Source organism: Pipistrellus kuhlii, unplaced genomic scaffold, assembly GCF_014108245.1.
Source record: "Pipistrellus kuhlii isolate mPipKuh1 unplaced genomic scaffold, mPipKuh1.p scaffold_m20_p_2, whole genome shotgun sequence".
Classification (NCBI taxonomy): domain Eukaryota; kingdom Metazoa; phylum Chordata; class Mammalia; order Chiroptera; family Vespertilionidae; genus Pipistrellus; species Pipistrellus kuhlii.
The window spans coordinates 105,532,064-105,545,836 of record NW_023425515.1 but is presented as its reverse complement, the minus strand read 5'-3'; the positions used below and the strand labels follow the sequence as shown (position 1 = coordinate 105,545,836).

The following is a 13,773-nucleotide window of genomic DNA, read 5'->3' as shown; positions in this document are numbered from 1 at the left end:
ACTTTTATTTTATTTTCAACATAATATTGTAGCTTCTAAGCTCCAGAATGCATCATTTATTATAGGGTTGCCAAAATGATGACAAGGGACTGCTTTGTAATTGCACTCCACTCATTCACTTTTGTTTTGTTGTGTTTATTTTACAGACTTACTTACGAATCCCTGACTGCCCTTGAAATTCCTAATGACATGCTACAGACTATCCAGGATCTCATTTTGGATCTCCGAGTACGTTGTGTGATGGTCACATTGCAACACACAGCGGAAGGTATGTTAAGAAAAATTGATGGCATTTACTAGACAATGATTACTGAATATCCCCCTTTTTCTAGCTTTCAAATTCTTGAAACAATAAGTTACTTTTATAGAAATTTGAATATTTTAAACCATCTGTCTAAAGAATGCTGCTCAATAGAATTCTTTCAAAAGTAATTTTTAAAAAACTTGAGATACCAAGGCATGCAGAAATAAAGATGGATATACTTGAAAATATTTTATGTATATAAAAACATCTTTATGGCAAATATTAAGTAGAAAAAGTAGAATGTAAAATGTATATAAAGTATTATACCATTATTAAATATATGTGTGTGTGTGTGTGTGTGTGTGTGTGTGTATTTTAAATTTTTATTTAGAAATAACAATGTAAAATCAGAAGAAAGACTGTTAACAGTGGTTCTTTAGGTAGTAGACATTATAAGTGATGATCGTTTTCTTTATACTTTAAAGAATTTGGGGATTTTTACCTACAATTATAAAAAAAACAATTAAGATTATCTTTATAAAGTTACTTTTTTTAAAGTTCTTTATTGTTTAAAGTATTACATAAGCCTCCTTTTTCCCCCATTGACCTCTCCCCAGCTGCTCCCCCTACCCAGCACATGCCCTCATCCCCTTACTGTCTGGGTTCATTAGTAATGATCAGAGCTACTTTTTTGACATTAAATATATTTTTTTAAATCAAGAACATTACAAATGACATAAACTATTACTACCTATCATCAGGCCTATCATCATTAATTTCTCTCAGAACAGAATTGGTGACTAATGCACTCTATAAACAAAAAGGGAATGGGATCAGGTGAAAAACTGAATAGTGTCCTCTTAATTCATCATCTCCTCCTCTCAGGGATCTGAAACAGATCGCAATGAGAAAGGTATTCCTTTAGCCAAGTGGGAATAAGACTGCCATTGTCAGAATGTAAAGGATTATAAAAGAATCTAAATTGTTCATTAGAAATTTTAGGGGGGAAATAGTACATAGTTATTTTGTACATGTTTAAGATTATCAAGAGTGCTGAATAAATAATAAATTGTCAAAGTTATTATTAAACCTAGCCTCACATTCTCCAAATTGGGTTATGTGTATGTAGTAAAAAATTTTACTTACAGTAATGTTTTATTAGAAAAATCCAGTGAATAATACACATTTAAATCCTTGAGTTTACCAGAATTATATTCTGTATCTACATTTGCCTTTTTTTTTTTACAAACCTGTAAAATACAATTAAAAATCATAACCCATAGATTTTTATCTCTATAAAGTTCAGTGAAATAACCACAATAAAAAATATTTGTGTGTTTGTTCTCCCTGTAGAAATAAAGAGATTAGCTGAAAAGGAAGACTGGATTGTTGATAATGAAGGGTTGACTTCTCTAGTAAGTTTAAATTCTTTTAAATGATTAGTGTATATTATATTCAAAATAAATTATTTGTTTTATTAATATGGAGCACGCCCTTTCTTTATTGCAACTTAAATAGTTTCTGGAAATAGAAAAATAAATTTCTTCAAGTTTTCTTCTCAGAGTCATTTTTGCTGACCACTAACCACACATATTTAAAAATTAATAAAAAGTAGAATTTTTTAATAGACATTTTTCATTGTATCACTTACTATTTTTACTTGCATTGCATTTTTAATAGATTATGCTTAATTCGAAGTTACCCATCAACTTGAATATTTTATAAAAGCAGGATAGAAAAAAAAAATGCTTTTGCTGGCTTCTAGCCAAAATAACATTGTTGAAGTTCTCCAGATGCATACCCATGTCAGATAGCTGTGATCTTCATTCAGAAGGATCATCATCTTTTCATATGGGACTTTTAGGTTTTCAAAATACCATCATTTATTGTGTTTTATATCTGTGTCATAGACCAGTTTCTGCCAACTTAGTAACTAGATAAGGAAACTAAAATAAAATGGTTTTGATTTGTCAAAATTTATAAAGTGGGGGTGAAGTCATGTTTCTCCTCCCCCTCTATTGTCACCATTTTTTCCACCAAGTAATTACAATGTTATTGACTGTATTTCCTGTGCTATACGTTATATCTCCATGATTTATTTGAGTCAGGTTGTTGAAAAGCAATAATCCCGTGAAATATTACATTTCCTCAAATTTCTGCACTTCTTATTGACAATCTTCCTTTGAGAGTTGAGGAATTTTTGACAAATTGAAATTTCCACTCTGTTTCTCGAAAGGCCTTGGGTTCCTTCTTAAGTTAATATAAACGTCTACAGTACACCTTTCTTTGTAGGTAACACTGTGATTTAGAACAGCAGTGCTTCTACATTTTTTTAAATTAAATCATGCTTGAAATTAAGGGAATTTAAAATGATTGCATTGTGATTATATTTTAAAGGAATTATTTTTTATAAAGATCTGTTTTGATTCATTTGGTTTATTCTATTTTTATAATGATTTGTATTTAAATACAAAAGAGGAAAGAGGTATGAGCAGACCTTGCACCATCTAGTAAGGCAGCCATTTGAAATGTTGCTCATGTAAAATACACATCAGTTTTGAAAATACACTCAAAGGTTCTAGCTTTGAGTATTTTTAGCTAACTAAAACTCTTAGACTTGGACCTAATAAGAATGCAAAATATATGAACTTTTTATACTTATTACATGTTGAAATAATATTTTGATATATTTTATTACATAAATTATATTATTGTTTTCTTTTAGTTCTCTTAATATGGTTACTGGAAAATCTAAAATTGTATGCATGGCTTGTGTTTCTGGTTCAAATTATTACTTCTGTCAGACAACACTGGTATAGCAGAACAGGTACTGCAGTGGATCTAGAATCCTAGTCTGGTTCACTCCCGAGTTCTGGTATATCATAGCCATGCAGCCTTAAAGAAGCCACTTAACCTCTGTCCTAGTTAAAGAAGCAGAGCACTTTTTCACAGTGTTGCTAGTTAAAATTAAATGGGACACTGTAGAACAAAGCTTTCTACACATATAAAGAAATCCTACCTAATAAAAGAGTAATATGCAAATTAACCATCACTCTGCTACACCCACAAGCAACGCCCACCAGCCAATCAGAGTGAGTATGCAAATAAACCCAACCAAGATGGCTACAGCCACAGAGCGTAGGAGGGAGGCTTGGGTTTCCCAGGCAACAGACGAAGCCAAATTTTCTGTTTGCCCTTGCTGGCCTAGGCCTCCACAAGGCTACAAAGTTTCAATTATAGAAGGTAAACAAATCCAAACAGAAATGGCTGCCTGGAGTGAGCAGGAGGCTTGGTTCTGCTCCAGGCTACAAAGTTTCAATTGTAGAAGGTAAATAAATCCCAGATACCAGGGCCTCCTCTTGGGTCACCAGGGGGTGTGGCCAGAGTGCAAACTACCACAGGCCCCTCGCTCAGGCCACCACACGCCTCAAGGGAACCCCCAGCCTGATCTGGGACACCCTTCAGGGCAAACCAGTTGGCCCCCCATCCATGTACCAGGCCTCTATCCTATCTAATAAAAGAATAATACGCAGATTGACCATCACTCCAACGCACAATAGTTGCCCCCATGTCGTCAAAGATTCTGCCCCCATGTGAACACAAGATGGCCAGCAGGGGAGGGCAGTTGGGAGGCACCAGGCCCGCAAGGGAGGGCAATTGGAGGCAATCAACCCTGCAGGGGAGGGCAGTTAGAGGTGACCAGGCCTACAGAGGATGGAAGTTGGGGGCAAACAGGCTAGCAGGGGAGCAGTTAGATATCAATCAGGCTGGCAGGGGAGTTGTTAGGGGGTGATCAGGCTGGCAGGCAGAAGCAGTTAGGGGCAATCAGGAAGGTGAGCAATTGGGAGCCAGCATTCCTGGATTTTGAGAGGGATGTCCGACTGCCCAGTTAGGCTCGATCCTACCAGGATCGGGCCTAAATGGGCAGTCGGACATCCCTAGAGGGGTTCCAGATTGGAGAGGGTACAAGCTGGGCTGAGAGACACCCCCTCCCCCAGCCCTGTACATGAATTTCATGCACTGGGCCTCTAGTTTTATTTATAAATTCATACCTATAATACTGAGGCCACTATAATAGTAATTTAAGTTTATGTTATGCCTTAGTATTTTCAGAGCTCTTTCATAGAACCCTATCCTGCTTAGTTATTTAGCAAGTCTGAAAGATAGGCTAAAGTGGATCATTAGACCATCCTATCCTGAAAAACTTACTGCAAATGAAATAAGCCAAGATAGATTAGACAGAAAGTTAACTTTATTGCTTGCTTTTTTATTTGTGTTTCAGATAAGTTTTGTGGAAATGAAAATACTACATATATTTAATTTGAGAAAATGAACATCTGTTTATAATTTTTTAAAGTTTCCATCAATAAAACAAAACTTAGCAATAAAACAGGTATTAGGTTTATGTCCTTTTTTAGGTTACTCTTTCTTGCACACACAGTCAGTCCAGAATGCACTTACCTGGTATCTGTTACACCTGGGGTCTCAGTGTGTGCTTGCTTACCTGATGGCTACCACATCTAAGATTGTTTGAGTAGATAAGCCTTTTTGAAAATGCTTTGAAATGGTTACTATAAAAATTATTTGTCATCAACTTAAATTTTAAGTATAATAGTAAGAAACCGTAACTTCTTATAACTAACTTCATGTTTGATTTCACACGCACAAGCTGGAAAACTAAACCCACTGCAACCTGTAGATCAGTGGTTCTCAACCTTTCTAATGCCGTGACCTTTTAATACAGTTCCTCATGTTGTGGTGACCCCCAACCATAAAATTATTTTCATTGCTACTTCATAACTGTAATTTTGCTACTGTTAATTAATTGTAATGTAAATATCTGTGTTTTCAGATGGTCTTAGGTGACCCTGCTAGCGGTTCTCAACTTGTAGGTCGTGACTCAAAGGTTGAGAACCGCTGCTATAGAGCCTAAGACCATTGGAAATGTAAATATCTGTGTATTGTAATGTAAATATATGTGAATGTAAATATTGAAATGTAAATATCAAAATTTAAATATCTGTGAATTGTAATATAAATATCTATGTTTTCTGATGGTCTTAGGCAACCCTGCTAGTGATTCTCAACATGCAAGTCGTGAACCACAGGTTGAGAACCACTGCTGTAGAGCCTAAGACCACCGGAAAGCAGATATTTACATTACAATTCATTAACAGTAGCAAAATTACAGTTATGAAGTAGCAATGAAAATAATTTTATGGTTGGGGATCACCACAACATGAGGAACTGTATTAAAGGATCGCGACATTAGAAAGGTTGAGAACCACTGCTGTAGATGAATGACCCTTAGGAAGTTACACTTGAGGGGTCAGCCAGCCCTTCTAGTCAGGTGTTGAAGAAACATGCCAACATGATAGACTTAATGAAGCTGAGTACAATTTTAACTATTCAGCATGGACTTTACTTAAGAGAAGGTGAATCAGTGTTTAGAATGAAAGTCTAGGCTCCAGCTTTGAGTATTTTTTACTTAACTACCTAAAATTCTTATTCTTGGAACAGTGACTTAAACTATATACCTGTAATTTACATTTCATTAACATTTCTGTAATACCAAGAGGGGGCAGCAGTTGGGAGCAGCCACGCCAGCAGGGGGTGCTGTAGGGGGTGACCAGGTCTGCAGGGGAGGCACTAAGGGGCAACCAGGCTGGCAAGGGGGGGGGGGGAAGACAGATGGGGGTGATCTGGTAGGCAGGCAGGTGAGCAGTTAGGAGCCAGTGGTCCCAAATTGTGAGAAGGATGTCCCTCAAGGGTTCCTGGATTGGAGAGGGTGCAGGCTGGGCTGAGGGGACTCCTGCCCCCGTGCATGAATTTTGGGCACAGGGCCTCTAGTATATTAATGATGCTAAGACTGCTCAACCACTTGCTATGATGTGCACTGACCACCAGAGGACAGATGCTCCATTTGGTAGGTTAGATTGCTGCTGTGGTCTGGCTGTGGGACTGAGTGAGATGGGCCTGGACACACCCTGGAGCCCTCCTGAGATTCCTCGCTTGCTGGCCAACCTCCTTGGCCCCAATCATGCATCGATGGGCTCCCTCATCCTGGCCTGCACCCTCTCGCAATACAGGACCCCTTGAGGGATGTCAGAGAACTGGTTTCAGCCCCATCCCACAGGCCAGGCCGAGGGACTGCACTGATGCACAAATTTGTGCACTGGGCCTCTTGTATAGATATAAAACAAAAATAAGAAAACCTAGTTCATATTTTAATATCGATACAAGAAATGTCACCCACACATGAACTTCAACATTTAACTGTCCACAGTTGAATGTTAAATTTAATTCTGTTACTATTTTAATATTTTAGATTTTCATTCCTTTTGAGCCCGGTACATTGAATGGATAAGATCATGTATTTAATAAACATTTTGACTTTTTAAATACTTCTATGCAGTTGGTATTTCATCCTTTAACCTCTCACTAACATTTTTTTTTTTTTTTTGGTACTTTTTAAGTATTTTATGGTGCCTCTGCGGTTGCCAAGTGTAGTATTAAAATACATTAAAGGCACGATTTTAGCTTTCATTAAGTCTGGGTTCCTTTTTATAAGAAAATAAGCTTGTCTTCCCCTCCATGCCCCCCTCACACACACTATATAAAGGTGTCTCTTTCTTCTCTCCCCCACCCCAACTCTTTAACGATTGAAATGTCTATTGAGGAGAGGTTCTAACTGCTGATTTTTTCACAGATCTCATTTAATTGATCTTACACAGTTCCACATCCCTGAATGAAATCTGGACCTTAGCTTCATCTCTTACCCTCCAAACTCATGCTCAGTGGTTGAAATATACTATGGCTCCTCAGCCCCGCCAGTTCTGTCCACCTTGGGTGTGGCTAGGCACATGCTGTCCTCCTCCCAACTCACATTCTCCTTCCTTTTTCTTTTTAGGGGCTGGTTCCTCTTGTCCTTCAATCCTCAGCTGAAATGTTTTCACTGTCTCAGAGGAGCCTTCTTTAGCCATCCTATTTAGAACAGATCACCCTCCATCACCATTTTTCTCTGAGTTCTACTTATTTTCTTCATGACAGTTAGTTTGGGATTACATTTGTCTTCTTTACTTTTGACTTGTTTTAGTAAAAAGTAAGAGTTTTGTTGATTTTTTTATGATTAGTGTCTCCCCAGAATATACATTTACTAAGCTCTCTGTCTGTCTTTTATATTCCTACTAGAGGCCTGGTGCATGAAATTCGTGCACATGGGTATGTGTCCCTCAGCCTAACCTGCACCCTCCCCAATCTGGGACTCCTGAGGGATGAATATTACTCTTTTATTAGATAGAATCATCTGGAAAATGCCTGGCACAAAGTAAAACCTTAAATGCAATTAGAAGCTGAGATGTTAAGATTCATTCAAATTTATCTTAAATAAATACCATTTGTTGTGCATTTTTCAAGTTTCATTTTCTTATATAATGTATGTAGAAAATGATAATAATGGCTTTCTAAGTTAAAGACCTTGGTCTCTTCCAGATCATTATTAACATTAAATTTCCTTGGACAGCATCTAAGAGATGGAGCTCATGCAGACTATACACTGCAAGCAGGGTTTAAAATATAAAGGCATTACATCTGCTTTTTATCACATCATTTGCAACTCAGAAGAGTAGAATTTTTAAGAAAAATTTAATTTATATCTGAATTATGTTTTTATTGAATTTGATGAACTTTAGAATTTCAAATTTCATCTGTTCTTAAATATCAAGTACAAAACATAGCAAAGCTAAATCTTGATAACTAGGTTGTCAGTTTGTGACTCTGTTCCCTTCTATAAATATGAAAATTTGAGAATTTTTGTTCATACTCCCATTTATAAATGTCTTAACAGCCAATGCTTGCTTTGAATTTTAAGATATATATATGTGTGTGTGTTTGTTTTGTTTCGGTTTTCCTTTAGCCATATCAGTTTGAACAGTGCATTGTACATTCTCTGCAATCACTTAAAGGAGTTCTGGACTGCAAGCCTGGAGAAGCCAGTGTAAGTTTTCTGTTCTGGTCAACCTCTGTTGCAGACTTTCCCAATGACCTGTTGGCAATCAATTATAAAGTTTTGAGTCATTTCAGCACAAGAGCTTTTCCCTCTGACTACTTGGCTTGTTTTATTTCATGTAAAGGCTATTGATTTCTTGATTCCAAGAGAGGCTGATGGAAGTTAAAAATGTGAATATAGGTGTTGTAGGTAGACTATGTGCATTGTTAACACTTTGTATACAGAGAAGACAAGTGATTTAGGTGTTGTTAAGCTGCTCCATGTCAGTGTCTTCTCAGGGCAAAATCACTGTAGGTAGAAACACTCACTTCCTAGTCCAGCTCTTCATTTATGGCCCTTTTCAGAATAAGGTTATACACACTAGAAACAATTTTTCACTTTAGTGTTAACTCTTTTATTCCCCACTTTAATATTTCATTTATTATCATCATTATTAGTAGTAGTATCATGTTTTTGCTCTTACATTTGCATTCTCTTCTGGTTATGCTGAGTTAATATTTTCAAGTACACTCACTGTATACTGTTTTTATATGTGGTTTCATTTTGTATTGTGGAAAGGTTTTTCTTGATTATTGTTTTAGTATACCTTCGGGCTTTTATGTTTTTATTTTGCCTTGGTTTGATTTTATATAACTTTATAAACAAAAGTTTTGTTTGAGCTAAGTCCAAAATTTTTCACCAAATTTCTTCCTTACAGGTCTTTCAACAACCTAAAACACAGGAGGAGGTTTGCCAACTAAGCATCAATATCATGCAGGTAATAACTACAAACGCTGGTACCCTGAGCCTGAAATAATACAAATTATTTTTCAACCTTCTGTTATTTAGAATTTATATAACATCTATATCTATAAAAGGGTAATATGCTAATTGAACCAGACAGCCAAACGACCTTCTGGACATCATTCCAGACAAAGCCACAGTGGGGGGTGAGACAGAGGTGGTTAGGGGCTATCAGGCCAGCAGGGAAGCAGTTATGGAATGATTAGGGGAGCAGTCGGAGTGATCAGGCAAGCAGACAGAGGTGGTTAGGGTAGGCATAGGTGGTTAGGGGTGATCATGCAGGCAGGCATAGTGATTAAGGGCAATCAGGCAGGCAAGCAGAGGTGGTTAGGGGTGATCAGGCAAGCAGGTGAATGGTTAGGAGCTAATAGTCCAGGATTACAAGATGGATTGCCCCTAACCATTCTTCCTGCCTGCCTGATTGCTCCTAACTACTCTACCTGCCTAATTGCCCCTAATTGCTCACCTGCCTTCCTACCTGATCACCCCTAACCTCCTCTGCCTTAGCCCCCACAATCACAGCTTCATCTAGTAGGACATCCAGAAGGTTGTTCAGCTGTCCAGTCTAATTAGCATATTACACTTTGATTATTATAGATAAAATTGTTTTTAACTAGAGGCCTACTGTACAAAATTTGTGCACAGGTAAGGACCCTAGTGGCTGCCAGCTACCAGCCGGGACCTCACTTCCCCCGGCTGCCTGCTGCCACTGCTGGCCTGCACCTCCCTTCCCCTGGCTGCCTGCCACTGCTGCTGGCCAGAGCAGTGCCAGACGAAAGAAGAAGGGGTCATGGGTGGTTTGCCAGCTGGCCCCTCCCCATGGCTGAACTTGCAGTGGAGGGGACAATTTGCATATTAGGCTTTTATTATATAGGATATTCAAATAGATTACAATCTAAGAGTTCATGTCACTGAAACTTATTTTTTAATTTAGATTTTTATATATTGTCTGGAACAATTGAGCACCAAGCCTGATGCAGATGTAGATACTACACAGTAAGTAAAACTAAAATTAATCTTATTCGTGCATTTAGGAGGATTGAAAATATAGACTGATGTTATATATTTGGTCTTATATCATATACTAAGATTTCCAATAAGAGAGAGAAATTATTATAAGAAAGTTATAGTTTTCTATATTTGACCTATGTTTTTTCCATAGTTTCTTTATCTTCTGAACTCATCATTACTAGAGAAGTGTTGAGTAAATGGAACACTTGATCAGCTCAGTAATTATACAAATGAAGTTTTGTAAATAATAAAGTAGTTATATACTTTTATTCATTAACTTTTACAGTTCTGGTGTAGAAGATTTCACTAATACTCTTGTTAAAGACCAGTTATTTTAGTGAGATTAATTCTGGGTTAGGCTTAGTTATTTGGATTGCAAAGTGCAGATCTTAATTCTTGATATTTACAAATCCATGTGATAATGCTTTTATTTTTGAAATATTTTTCAGATTGTTTTACAGGATTTTTTTAAAATCTGTTTTTTCTGAATGACATTGTCATGTTTAACTTTTGTGCATCTAAGATATATGCTCTGACACTGAAATAAATGTCTATTAAATTCATAATAGAAAAATTGAGAATGTTTTTCCTGTTTGTCTGTTTCCTGGTATTGGTTTTTGCCTCTTAGGATAGAAACTGTCACCTCTCTGAGACATAATAAATATTTTAATTCTTCTAGTTTTTCTTTAATTTTATATGTCTGTTTACTTGTGAGCTATTAATAGTTCCCTAACTCAACTCACTTGTAAATGGTTGACTATAAAGGTGAGCTTGAAAAAGCCTCCTGGAGATTCTGATAGTCACAGTCATTTCAATTATGTAAGTCTATATCTAGAAATTAAATTATGAGTTATTTTCTCCCTTGGTGGTTTGTTTTTAAATTTAATTAGGTCAAGATTAGGAAACTCAAAAACAAGCTTCCGCGTCCCTGACCTGCCTTGGCCTCTGCTCAAGGCTACAAAGTTTCAATTGTAGAAGATAAATAAATCCCAGATACCAGGACCTCCTCTTGGGTCGGCGGGGGGGGGGGGGGGGGGGGGGGGGGGGGGGGGGGGGGGAGATGGCCAGCATGCAAACCACCTCAGGCCCCTCGTCCAGGCCATCCCACGCCCCAAGAGAATCCCCACCCTGATCCAGGACAACCTTCAGGGCAAATCAGCTGGCCCCCACCCGTGCACCAGTCCTCTATCCTATCTAATAAAAGAGTAATATGCAGATTGACCATCACTCCAATACACAATATGGCTGCCCCCATCTGGTCAAAGATCCTGCCCCCATGTGGACACAAGATAGCCACCACAGGATGGCCAGCAGGGGAGGGCAGTTGGGGGTGACCAGGCTTGCAGGGGAGGGCAGTTAGGAGCAAACATGCTGGCAGGGGAGCAGTTAGGCATCAATAAGACTGGTTTGGGAGTGGTTAGGGGGTGATCAGGCTTGCAGGCAGAAGCGGTTAGGGGCAATCAGAAAGCCAGGCAGGCCAGTGAGCAATTGGGAGCCAGCATCCCTGGATTGTGAGAGGGATGTCTGTCTGCCCATTTAGGCCCGATCCCAGTAGGGCAGTCGGACATCCCTCAAGGGATCCCAGATTGGAAAGGGTGCAGGCTGGGCTGAGGGACACACACCCCCGTGCATGAATTTTGTGCACTGGGCCTGTAGTTGTAAATAATGCTGCAATGAACATAGGTTAAGGTACGTATGTTCTCTGAAATAGTGATTTTGAAGTATTTATGTATTTTATTAATAGCCACAAATGGAATTTTGGGTAGTATGATAGTTTTATTTTTAATTTTTTTAAGGAGCTGCCATACTGTTTTCTGTAGTGGCTGCATCAATTTATAATCCCCCAATAGTACATGAGGGTTCCCTTTTCTTCACAATGCAAATATTGGTATGCTTGATGTTGTCTCAGAGATACATTAAACTTTTTTCTTTTTTGCTCTTCTGATTAGTTGATGTTTTACTACTTTGAATTCCAAATCTATGATTTGTTCTTCTGCAGCAGCTAACCTGCTGTTGATTCCGTAGATCTTTGGTCAACAAACTGGCTCCTGATCCATTTGGCCCTTGAGTCTGGCTCTTCCACAAAATACCATGGTCTGGGCGAATCTATTTTGAAAAAGTGGCATTAGAAAAAATTTAAGTTTAAAAAATTTGACTCTTAAAAGAAATTTCAGTCGTTATCCTGTTGATTGATATTTGGCTCTTTTGACTAATGAGTTTGCCGATCACTGTCCTGGAGTACATTTTTTTCATTTTAGTTATTGTAGTCTTAGTTCCCGTTGTTGTCTCCCTCTCCCCACCCCCCCCTTGTTGAAGTTCTCACTCAGTTCATTTATTCTTCAACCAGATTCATTGAGCATTTCTATAACCTTAATTTTGAACTCTTTATTTGCTAGACTGCTTAATCTCCATTTCATTTAGGTTTTTTAACTGTGATTTTGTCCTTTTTTGTTTAGAACACATTTCTCCATCTCCTCATTTTGCGTGTCTCCCTGTGTTTATTTCTGTGTATTAGTTGTAGTTTCTTTTGTATCCATAGGAGAAGGTGAGCTCGGGATCTACCTACTCTGCCATCTCAATTCTACTATGCACAGAACTGACCAAAAGATTTTAAAGCCAAATTAACATAAGCTTCCCTTTTTTTTTTTTTTTAGGTATAATTGACATGTAACATTATATTAGCATTTTTAATTTTAGGACTTTGATTGTAACTTTTCTTTCTTGCTTTTATATTCAGTCTTTCTGTTGATGTTTCTTCTCCTGATTTGTTTGGAAGTATTCATGAAGACTTCAGTTTGACTTCTGTAAGTAAGAGGATAAGTAATTAAAATGAATAATAGAGGGTGAAACATGTCACTTAAAAACTATGTAGCCGGACCAGCATGGCTCAATTGGTTGAGCGTCATCCTGTGCACTGAGGGTTGATTTTCTGGTCAGGGCACATACTTGGCTTGTGGTTTGATCCATGGTCAGGATCAAACAATTGATGTTTCTCTCCTCCTCTCCCCCTTTCTCAAAACAACTATTTAATGACTACTTCATAAATCTACCTAAATTACCTATTACATTAGTGCTGTAGTGTACTATATACTTTGGAGTTGTCTTATTTTGTGAAAATGTTAAAAAATATAGGATATATATATATATATATATATATATATATATATATAAATTCTACACTTAAAATATTTTTTGCTGAAGTTGCAACTTAACTGATTTCTTCGACTTGCCACATCTTGCAGGTTCTTGTGTGAACTAGGTATCCTAGTAGGTCCCTGGTGTTTGAAAGTTGTAGAATAGGCAAAGGACAGATGCCTGTTCCCTGCACATGTTTTCTTTTTAACCAGAGAGATTCTGCTTTTCTCTATTTTATTTCTGTCAGTTCCATAATAGCATTTTATTTGAGTACAAAATTCCATGGCAAAACCAACACCAAAATACGTGTATGTGTGTGAGTGATATATACACTGAGTGGCCAGATTATTATGATCTGTGAACATCTGAACGTATAATAATTTGGCCACGCAGTGTGTGTGTGTGTGTGTGTGTGTGTGTGTGTGTGTGTGTGTGTGTGTTAGAGGCCTGGTGCGTGAATTTGTGCATGGGTAGAGTCCGGCCAGCCTGGGTAGGGGGAGGGGACATGAACAGTTAGCCAGCCTGCCTGCTGGTGGAACTCCTGGTCGAGGTATATTAACCTTTTATTATATAGGACATATACTGAGTGGTC

The 13,773-nt window shown here is 37.8% G+C and overlaps 1 protein-coding gene across 8 annotated transcripts in view; it reads left to right on the top strand.

Moving 5' to 3' along the window:
* EXOC2 (exocyst complex component 2) overlaps positions 1 to 13,773 on the top strand; it is a 250,127-nt gene that overhangs the window by 172,334 nt on the left and 64,020 nt on the right. For all 8 annotated transcript variants that reach the window (XM_036444761.2, XM_036444758.2, XM_045584201.1 and 5 more), the window contains 6 exons: positions 147 to 268; positions 1,598 to 1,659; positions 8,160 to 8,240; positions 8,950 to 9,009; positions 9,970 to 10,031; positions 12,784 to 12,850. In XM_036444761.2, the coding sequence (XP_036300654.1) occupies positions 147 to 268; positions 1,598 to 1,659; positions 8,160 to 8,240; positions 8,950 to 9,009; positions 9,970 to 10,031; positions 12,784 to 12,850 (454 nt within the window). The remainder of the gene's footprint in view (positions 1 to 146; positions 269 to 1,597; positions 1,660 to 8,159; positions 8,241 to 8,949; positions 9,010 to 9,969; positions 10,032 to 12,783; positions 12,851 to 13,773) is intronic.